This window comes from Bombus pascuorum, chromosome 4, assembly GCF_905332965.1.
Source record: "Bombus pascuorum chromosome 4, iyBomPasc1.1, whole genome shotgun sequence".
NCBI lineage: Eukaryota > Metazoa > Arthropoda > Insecta > Hymenoptera > Apidae > Bombus > Bombus pascuorum.
The window spans coordinates 4,384,816-4,395,774 of NC_083491.1; the positions used below are offsets into that span (position 1 = coordinate 4,384,816).

Here is a 10,959-nt window from a genome sequence, read left to right on the forward strand (position 1 = left end):
CCCACGCGTTTCTTTAATTCCACATACACCGAATAACCTTAGCATTAACAAAAAGTCAAAGATAAAGAAGTTACATTGTTGTATTGATATTGTCTCACCGATACAAAGGCAATATAAATCTTAAAAGAAAAACCACTACCGCGTTGCGTTACTCGCGTCACTGATTCAATTGTAACCACCCCTAATTTTCGGATAATTGAATAATAATAAAAAAACAAAAAAACTGTTTTGGAAATGTTGAAACACGTAAATAAAATCATCCAATTTTGGATTTCTGTCAAATATTAGCAACTAAATACATGTACTTTTTCATCATTATAATATTAAATGTTTAATGTTAATCATGTATTCATTATTTATTCTCTTTTTGTTATTCGTCATTCGAATAAATTTTGGTTGCTAATTGGAATAAGTTTATAAACTGACAACTAACAAGCAGAAATAATAACGTGGCTATAAGCTGATGGCGGCATGGACTAGGGATACGGAGGGGGAAAAGCCTTTTGTCGGGTCTTGGTAAAGTGCTTGCTAGTTCGATCCAAATGGGCCTTCGAGGCGCTTGAATCTAGCTTTAATGGGACCGATTTATGTAGGTATAAGTATAGATACAGATGTAGGTAACGATATTTGTATAGAACCGATTTTTATGATTGGGCCGGTTTAGTTTGCCAATCGAAATAATTACATATAAATACATTGAAGCAAATGCCCTTGAGTCGACATAACTTGCCAGGTATCTCAGGGGCTATACGACATAACTTGCCAGGTATCTCAGGGGCTATACGACATAACTTGCCAGGTATCTCAGGGGCTATACGACATAACTTGCCAGGTATCTCAGGGGCTATACGACATCGTACGTTAGCAGGCCCCAACATTTAGAAATTGCGATGCCTAACGTATTCGGGCATTCTTTATAGAATTATCAATACGAGCGAATGGAATAGATTATCCTGCGAATATTCTACCATCCTGCTTAAACATGGCTTTCCGAATAAATCGGTATGCATTTATAATAATATCTAAATTATATTCCCTTGAATTAGCTTACATATTTGTCCCGTATTTTTTATTTCATTCAGTTAGAAAACGTATTATATTCGTAATTCTATTGATACAGAGTAAGTTTGAGCAAATGCACAAATCGAACTCAATCTCCTCGACTTCGATGGTAATTTTTTAATATACAGTGGAGGGCATGATTCCAAATAACATATTCTTATACATATATATAACGGGTACGGAAATCTGTATTAATTGTAAGAATTTCAGGACACAAGTTTTACGCACGAGAATACCAACTACTCCCTGTGGAAAGCAATCAGAAAAACGGACAATACATGGACCAGAAGCAGCGAAGAGTGAGCCTCCGGAGTGAAACCAACGAAGAATTTTCCAACCACCTTTGTGATACATTTACTCCATATAGTATTAACAATACTAACTCCAAATACCATACAGACGTAGATGCGCAAAATACTAGTACGTTAACTAACAAGCATTACATCACACGTAGTACAACAGCACAAGAAATTAGAATCATAATCAAGCACCAGGAATCGACCTAATCAATGGTAAAATCTTAAAAAACCTTACCCTAAAAGCAATACGATTAATGACAATAATATTCAATGCAATTTTAAGAATTCAATACTTTCCTACGAAATACTTTCCTATGAAAGCCTCTTACAAACAATCAAAAAACATTTCCCGGAACAAATCTTCTTATTCAAATCATATCTAAGCAATGGAACGTTGGTAATAAAAATAAAGGACAGTTACTCTGAAGTTAAAGACTTCAAGGAAGAGTCTTAGGATCAATATTATATACAGTGCTGGACAAAAGTATTGGCACAGCATGATTGTTATGATAGAAATGCTTATAACTACTAAACAAATTGATTTAAACAAAAAACTTTTTGACGTATTTATTTATTATCTATTCTAGTTTATTACATAACAAGAGCAACAATATAAATAAAATAATACGCAAAATAATAACAAAAATATATTTTTTGAACATTTTATGGGTGGACAAAACTATTGGCACAGTAGAATATTTACGCTTATAACTAATTACATAATAAACTTCTAATATTTTGTTGGCAGTCCTTTTCTTTTAAGGACTTCCTTTAATCTTCTGGGCATCGAGTGGACTAATTTTTTAGTGAATTCAGGTACAATATTGCTCCATTCCTGCAGAAGAACTTTCTTCAGTTCAGACTTGCTTGTGATATTATGTTTCCTAATTCTTTTTTCCAATTCGTTCCACACGTGCTCAATGGGATTCATATCGGGACTTTGAGGTGGTGTGTTTAATGTGTGGGCAGTATTATATATTATCCACTGACGAACAATATACGCCATATGTTTAGGATCTCGATCCTGCTGAAAATAGAAATCCCTGGGGAGGTTTAATTTTTGAGTACTTTTCAAAAGATTTTGCTTGAGTATATTTAAATATACATATTTATCCATTATCTCATCAATGAATATAAGTTCTCCTACACCCGATGATGCCATACATCCCCACACCATTAAACCACCACCCCCATGTTTCATGGTGGCTTGCAGATTCAGTTCGTCCATCTCTGTGTTGGGTTTTCGCCATACTAATATTCTGCCGTCAGATTTAAAAATATTAAACTTACTTTCATCTGAAAACATGATCTTTTCCCAAAAATCAGTATCTTTCGTAACAAACTCTTTCGCGAATTCCACTCTTTTCTTTTGGTTTATTTTACTGATGTAGGGCTTTCTTCGTGCTGCACGGGCAGAATAACCGGCATCCTTCAATACCCTACGTACAGTTTTGGTACTTACTTCTTTTTCACACTCAGCTTTTAACATCGAAGCAATTTCAGTCGAATTAGTTTTTGGATCCTTCTTTACAATATTTACGATTTTCCTTTTTTCTCGAATTGTTACCTTAGAAGGGCGACCACTCCTAATTTGATTCTCTAGATTTTCTTCACTTTTAAAGCGTTTTATGACTGAACGCACAGTAAAACGACTTCTGTTTATGATTTGTGCAATTTCGTTGTAAGATTTATTCATCTTATATAAATTTAATATTATTTTTCTTTCTTCAATTGTGGTTTCTTTCGTTTTTCTAGACATTATTACTCTTTCTTGGTTAATAACTGGAGACTTCAGTTATTAAACAACAAAAAACCAAGAAAGAGTAATAATGTCTAGAAAAACGAAAGAAAGGAAGTCCTTAAAAGAAAAGGACTGCCAACAAAATATTAGAAGTTTATTATGTAATTAGTTATAAGCGTAAATATTCTACTGTGCCAATAGTTTTGTCCACCCATAAAATGTTCAAAAAATATATTTTTGTTATTATTTTGCGTATTATTTTATTTATATTGTTGCTCTTGTTATGTAATAAACTAGAATAGATAATAAATAAATACGTCAAAAAGTTTTTTGTTTAAATCAATTTGTTTAGTAGTTATAAGCATTTCTATCATAACAATCATGCTGTGCCAATACTTTTGTCCAGCACTGTATACTGTACACGGCCAACATATCAACAGCCAAATTCTGATATTCGAGGACGTTTACCGAATGTCCAACTGGACAAATTATAAAGTACAAATTAAATAATAAAAACAGAAAGAATAAAAACATTACTACAAATTTACCGAATATCCAGTTGGATAAATTATAAAGTACAAATTAAATAATAAAAAAAAAAATATTACTACAAGAGCATATCATAAAAATAGAAAAATGACTGCAAGGTAAACAAATAAAAGCAAATCGCAATAAATGCAACCATATTACATTTACACTACAAAAATGGAAACCACTTTTCATAAAACGGATGGCCATCCACATGTTATTTAGTAATGAACTAAGAAAAATTTACCAAATGTCCAGCTGGACAAATCGTAAAGCACGAACTAAAAATAGATATACTAAAAATAGAGATACTGAGGCAGAGGGACTGAGGCAGTTGAAAGACGAAACTTTCGGAAACATATAAAGGCCCATAGACATATAAAGACTCGTAGACATATAAAGGCCCACAGAGACATATAAAGGCCCATGGACATATAAAGGCCCATAGATATACAAAGGTCCACAGACATATAAAGGCCCATAGATATATAAAGACAATGTGAGACCTTTAAGTCATAACTTAAACAATCTTTTCTTTTTTTTATTTTTTTAATTAAGAAATGCAAACGACTGAATTTATGACACAACATTTTATGTTTAGTTCGCTATTAAACAAATTTAATTAGCAGGCCGGCCTACAGCTCATATGCGTCGCTTAATGAAAATTCGTTTGTTAGGGATCGATCATTAGTTATTTTTTTGCTAGCAAAATATTATAAAGCCCAACGGATCTTCTGGAATCCAAATGCTCGATAGGCTTGGGCCTAACGTTTTCCGTTTTTCTATAATCCCGGGTTTTGAGCTGGCAAAATCACCCTATTGCTAAGCCGCCGTTTACTAGCAACCAATTTCTTTACCCTAGGTCAAGGGTACATCGTGCTATGGATGCACTGAATTGGTTGTCTTTAGAAATAAATCACTAGTTATTAATCATTACCATTACTAGTTGTCATCCTTAGTCGTTACTTATCACCAAATGGGCATTCGTCATACGTACTCCTTACTTGTCATAGCTAATAGTTACTTGTTATCTCAAATTGATTCCCGTTAACGTTACTTTACTTATCATTTCTAATCTTTAGTAATCGTTTCAATGGCTATTTCCAACAAATTCTTCTAGCTAATTAGTTTTATTAATCGGCACAAAACGGTGCAAACGCCAACCAATCGCGAAAAATCATAACATTCGATCAACCACGGGGAATAAATAGTGATGAATGAAACTTTTACCAGCATACTTGTTACATTTTTCTAATTAAAATAAAATCAAACACGATATAATTTAGAGCACATTTGCTTACTTAATAAATAAAAATTGAATATATATCAATAAAAAAATATAATTCAAAGTATATCGTATTTGGTTTTCTTTTATTCAGAAAGATCTTACACACGCGTTAATAAAAGTTTAATTTAGAAAAAGTAAAAAATAAAAAGGTTTTATTTTTGAATTTGTATTTACATACTTTGTCCCAAGGATGTCTGACATTGGATCATGTTAAATTGTTACGAGGATATACGCAAAAACTTAAAAATACCAACGGTCAAAGAAGAAATCGGCAGGTAGGCAAAAAAATACAAGGAAAGAACGGCAACACATCCAAACTAGCTGGCTGCTGAAGCGAGCGAAACTCTCATAGAAAGAAGACTACAAAGAAAACACCCCGCTGACCTAAAGAAATAAAATAGTCAAACTCGAAGATGGTATTCCGTCAGGGGTAGCCATCCACATCTTATTTAGCAATTAAGCTAGAAAAATTTACCAAATGTCCAGTTGGACAAATTGTAAAGTACAAATTAAATAAAAAAAAAATGTTATATTGTTCGAGTGTGGTGGGCCATCGAGTTTTACGGTGCGCCGAGAAGAATCTCTTCCCCGTAATAGGGATGACGATCATACAAATATCAAGAGATTCTTTTTCTGCAGATGCATCGTGTCAGAAATATTATTTACATTCTATCAAGTATTAAAATTACTATTAAAACGAAATTTAGGTTTTATTATAACAGAAATATTATCACGAGAAAGGTAAATTTAATGTTAAATCTAACAAATTGTCGTGTATAAAGAATATATTGAAATTTTTACATCATACCACTAATTCATATTTCGTTTAAAATGAAAGATTTTCTTTTCTTCTCTAAAAAACATTGTAATAAACAATTAATTTCTCTTTCTCAGGCAACTATGCTTAATTATTGCGTGATTTTTGTTATTCTCATACTTATCTATCTCAGATAGAGAAATATGAATTTTTCCGGAAAACCGTACAATAAAATAGGCTCTTGTAACGTAAAGCCATAGTGAGTATACCTCATTTGTGGTGGAACTAAATGGGTTCTTGTATATGCTAACGTGGAATACCTTTAGCACTTTGCCGCTAAGGGTAGCACTAGTCCAGAAACAACCGGAATCATTTGACCATAGATTCGTTTTTACTAAGGAAATTATAATAGTATCCATATGCAGTAATATTAATTATTAATTAAATATTAACTAACGCTATTCCTACTATATAAAGATCTCGATATTTTATGAGTTATTTGTTTCATTTATTATCGGTGAAAAAGAGAGAAAGAGATTTGGAAAGAGAGTTCCCTAGAAGTCTATCTCCCTAGAAAAATGATACCTAATATGACTCAGAGAGGTACTATATTTTGCTATGGCTAAAATGTATGGTTTTAGTGTATTTTCTTTTTCGATGATTATACATTTTAATATGTTTATTTAGCATTAACCATTATTATATAAAACTCTTGTACTTTAGGATCTTTTTATTTCAATAATATGAAACTTTTAAAAATCCTATCCTTCGGTGTAAACAGTATGTACTGTACTGAAAGAAAAATAAACAAAGAAACTTTTAAAAATAAGAAGTATAAGTGAAAAATTTTTAACATTTTTATATATAAATTTATTTTATTTCTATTTAGTTATACTATTTTTATACATGAAATCATTAGAAATTGTACAAATTCGTTCAAGTGCTGATCAAATTTTAATAATTATTTTTGTATATATTGTCTTTTATTTAAGGAAATAGGAAAAATTGACATTGAATCCATTGAACTTTTGCAGTTTCTTCTCCGTATAATGATAATATCTGATGATATGTACTTGCATATCAGGATGGGACAAAACATTAAAACGGTAAAATCCTACCTCATTACTCTATCGAATCTATATATGATTTCTATGAGACTATTGTCTATAGTAGGGATTTGAGATTGGGAAGTTTTCCATCTATACAATGAAATTCCATTTATCTGAATAAAATTTTAATGTCCAATTAAATATGTTGCTGTTGAACGAATTCACTTATTTGAACGAGAACTTCTATTATATAAATGAGAAATCATTAGCAATAGAATCGGTGTAATCAAATAAATCGAATGCTTCTGGTATAGGCAAGTATTATAACCACGACCTTTAAGCTGAAAATTTTGACTTACGATTATGAAAATATATGATAAATACTCCTTTAATATTAAGTGATTACGCACATAAAATAGATGTAAAGTTTGATCTACATATACAATCATAATCAAGGACAGCTTTTACATAACTTCTTACAAATTATGTATTACTTTTCATGGTAGACTTAATTTAATATTTTTTGTGAACTATTTAGCGTAAGACGTAAAATACATATACTAATTTATGCAATATCGTATGTACTTGAAATTATATGTGAACAATGTATAGTAAATAATAATTTTAGATTTGAGGTTAAAAATATGAAAAAAGTTTATGTATTATTATAGATATCAATTTGTATCCATAAAATTATAAAATAGTGAAATACTTAAATTTTGTATAACTTTTATTTATATTCAGTAATTATAATGAAATAAAAGTATCGATTAACAGAAGTTAAACTCAATAGAAGTTAAACTATTATTAATTTATTCAGTATTATTTTACAAACAGGATGGTAAAATTGTAAATTCCTGTTATTGTGTAGACAACATTACTAAAGTGGCAGTTACAATGTGATGCCTCTAATGTATTATATGCTTCCTTGAAAAGTTCCATTTTCAATTTGATCATCCCAATTTGCTATCCAACTATTTGGGCACATTGCACTGTATACTTTTTTGAAATATTTACATGCATCATAATCCTCACCATGTCGTTTTTTGCAACGTTGAAAGTCCACAAAACTAGTGTAACAATATCTGTATTCAAAATAAACAGGAATAAGCAATCTTATACATTAACAATTTATAAGAATTAAAATACATCAATTTATGTTTTGTTTACCTTGTCTGGTTTTGATTTGGGAATCTTGGGTCATATGGTGCTGTGCTTGGTTTCAAATCGACGGGGATTTCTACTGTTGCCGCATTTCCAAGTTCTGTATATTTAACCATATTGATGCTGCTTAACAAGTTACAAGTTATTTAATGTATTATATTTATTGAAAGTACTACAATCTGACACCCTCCCTTTCTCCCACAAGGCAAACTCTCTACATGTTTGTCTCTCGCTTTAGTCAGTTTGTCTCTTGCATCACATAGTACACTATCACAAACATTAATTGCTTTCTCACTGCAGTCCTTGTTTTTATTCTCATATTACATTAATAATGTTCTTTAACTCGAAATATTTAAGAATTTGGGATACTATATATTTATAATTTTCGAATAACATATACTGTACATTCTATCTAGTAATTGAAAAAAGAAAAAGCTTCCTCATATTTGCATACATTTCTATAGAAGTTTTTCTTGGTAAATAATAATAATTTTAGTATACATGGAGCTCTTTTTTAAAGTAGGTTAATAGCTATTCTTGTATATTTAAATACAACCATGATGTAATTAAGAGAACACAGCATCTTTCGAAAGCACATTCATTGTAGATAAAACGAAGTAACAAAATGGAAAATGGTTGAAAATAAAATCAGCTATTTAACCAATGGTCTTGTGTTATCTTCTTCCTGACAGCAAACTTCTCTGTATTTTTTCACTTCAGCCATATAGAGTGACCAAGCATCCTTGGGTTGTTCAACAGTTTGTTCAGTCTTTGGTTTGGCAACCATTCCAGTTTTTAAAATTCTACCTCCTCGCCTCTTTCCTACCATCAAAGGTGGAGGAACAACAGTTTTTTCTTCCAAAACAGAAGTCGCCGGTTTTTGTGCAGGTTGCATTTGTTCCTGCATTTTTTTAAACATTTCCATAAAACTACCATCATTCTTAAAAGCATTAGATTGTGGAGGAACAACTGGATGAGATACAGTTGTTTCTGTATTATCTTCAGCTGTATCTGACTCGTACGATGGTGCTCTATGGTATCTGCGGCTTTCTCTACCTCTATGTCTATCTTTACTCCTATTACGACTGCGACTACGTCTCCTATCTCTAGAACGCGATCTTCCTCTTGACCTAGACCTTGATCTATCTCTTCTGGAATATTTCCGCGATCGATCTCTATCTCTGTCTCGATCTTTATCTCTATCGGGTGATCGAGATCGTTTGTACGATCTAGTTGGAGAAGATTTTGATGTACTGCGTCTTCTTCTACGTCTGTCTTGTGGCGAGTCATTTCGGGAAGTTCTACTGCTTCTATACTCCAAGGGTGAAGGTGAACGGCGCGACGACATTCTGTTTTTGTACCCATCATATGTTGTATAACTTGCACTATACATAGGAGGCGAAGGTGGAGCTGGTGGTGAATCTGTATTGGACTTGGAACTGCGTTCATGCCGTTTTGAATCCATTGTTGCCTCTCTCACCACGCTGAATGGACAGATGGACACCTATAAGGATAGAAACTGCCTTCTATGAGTACACTGCTCATTTCTTCTTACCAAGCCTTTATCTGATTGGTTTTAAATGTACGCGTATGCAAGAGACAAGTGGACTTATAGCGAGAGATCAAAATGTATTTAAATTGCCATTAATACAAACAAAATTCAATCAAAGCTAGGATTTTGTCTTCAGTAATTTCTATATATATGAACTTCATCCATTTATTTTTTTTTACAATGCAATATATATTATAGAAATTCAGCTTTGATTGTATTCCTTATCTATATCTCTATATTTCATTATAAGTAATTATTTCAATTGATTAAAATTATTTTAATTTTATGTGGTTATATAATTCTACAATTCTTATACTTTGTTATATTGTATATAAATGATTATAATATTTTTAGGAATAGTATAATTTACGTTATACACAATTATCAATCTAAATCAATTGATAATAATACGATATTATAGAGTATATAACACTTATACTCATTTTTAGGTAAACGTATGAGATAACGTCTGATGTCTTAAAAATTAATGTTCAGTGTATTTCCGATGCTAATCAGAGTTTCCAAAAATTTAATCACGTTAAATTATGCTCGAATATGTATTTAAATATAAATTTTTCTTCTGATACTCTGGAAAAAGAAATGGTCAAAATGGAAAACAGCTTTATTCTATATGTCGTACGACATCATTATTTAATAAAGATTACCAAGATCAGCAATTACAAAAATATAAAAGGGGATAAAGAGAGAAAGAGAAAAAAGAACGTGAAATTTGATAGAAAAACCTTATTCAAAACTAAATAGGATTTTCAATTAGCATATAAAATAGTTGTCGTAAAGAATATAGGTAAAATTCCTTTCAAACTTTCTTAAATATTTCGTCGACTACATTAATCGCCTAAATAGCCTACAATTACACGAAATATCTTTATATAAAATACCTTAATCAGCCGTGCAATTGAAAACAAAATGGCCACTAGGCAAACTGCGCCAATCTGTTACGTCATGTACACCTAGGACAGTTAAGACTGATCCTGAGATGTGCTATGTGCTCTAGAGCGAAGGATATATTTCTAATTTTCTCCGATAGAGTTCGCTCAAAATTTGTCTATCGAATTTCTTACCAAGAAATCTTTTTATTATTAACAAAAAATATAATCGATCTGTTTGATGATATGACTCATTTTCTTTTTTATAACCTATAAAATACAAATTGACTTTAAAAATGTAATTCATATATTTATATGCATATATAATATATAACAGTATAAATAATTCAAGTAAATATTTTACAAACACTTGTAACAAATATATACGTATATAAAATCATTCGTGAATTTTTTAAATTATTATAGTTTATCTATTTTCTGTTAAATAAGTTCTGTTGGGAGTACGATCATATAATTCAATTCTCGACACTTGCTAGGGACAAGCGTCTGAAAATTGAGTCGTGTCTAGTTGTGAAAAATCAACATGGAAGGTCAACAAGAACCTCGTTCCTACGAGACAGACAGAGATGAGTAAAATAAATTTCTTTCTGTCTGACACATTTATAAAATGT

General features: G+C 31.2%; 1 protein-coding gene across 3 annotated transcripts; it reads right to left on the minus strand.

The window, feature by feature from the left end:
• Window positions 1-7,516: 7,516 nt before the first annotated feature.
• On the minus strand, window positions 7,517-10,453 carry LOC132906283 (cytochrome c oxidase subunit 6B1-like). Of its 3 annotated transcripts, none has more exons than XM_060958334.1 (3): window positions 10,340-10,453; window positions 7,895-8,011; window positions 7,517-7,809 (listed from the first exon to the last, which is right to left on the minus strand). In XM_060958334.1, the coding sequence occupies exons 2-3, from the start codon at window positions 8,002-8,004 to the stop codon at window positions 7,641-7,643; spliced, it is 279 nt and encodes a 92-aa protein (XP_060814317.1). In that variant the 5' UTR covers window positions 8,005-8,011; window positions 10,340-10,453; the 3' UTR covers window positions 7,517-7,640. The 3 variants fall into 3 exon arrangements, with proteins under 3 accessions (XP_060814317.1, XP_060814318.1, XP_060814316.1); XM_060958335.1 differs by having other exon boundaries at window positions 7,895-8,014; window positions 10,340-10,438; XM_060958333.1 differs by lacking the exons at window positions 7,517-7,809; window positions 7,895-8,011 and adding an exon at window positions 8,056-9,392 and having other exon boundaries at window positions 10,340-10,443.
• Window positions 10,454-10,959: the final 506 nt, after the last annotated feature.

What these genes read in the sequence shown, in the direction of transcription:
- LOC132906283 (XM_060958333.1), bottom strand. Translation starts at nt 9,353, where the DNA reads ATGGATTCAAAACGGCATGAACGCAGTTCCAAGTCCAATACAGATTCA.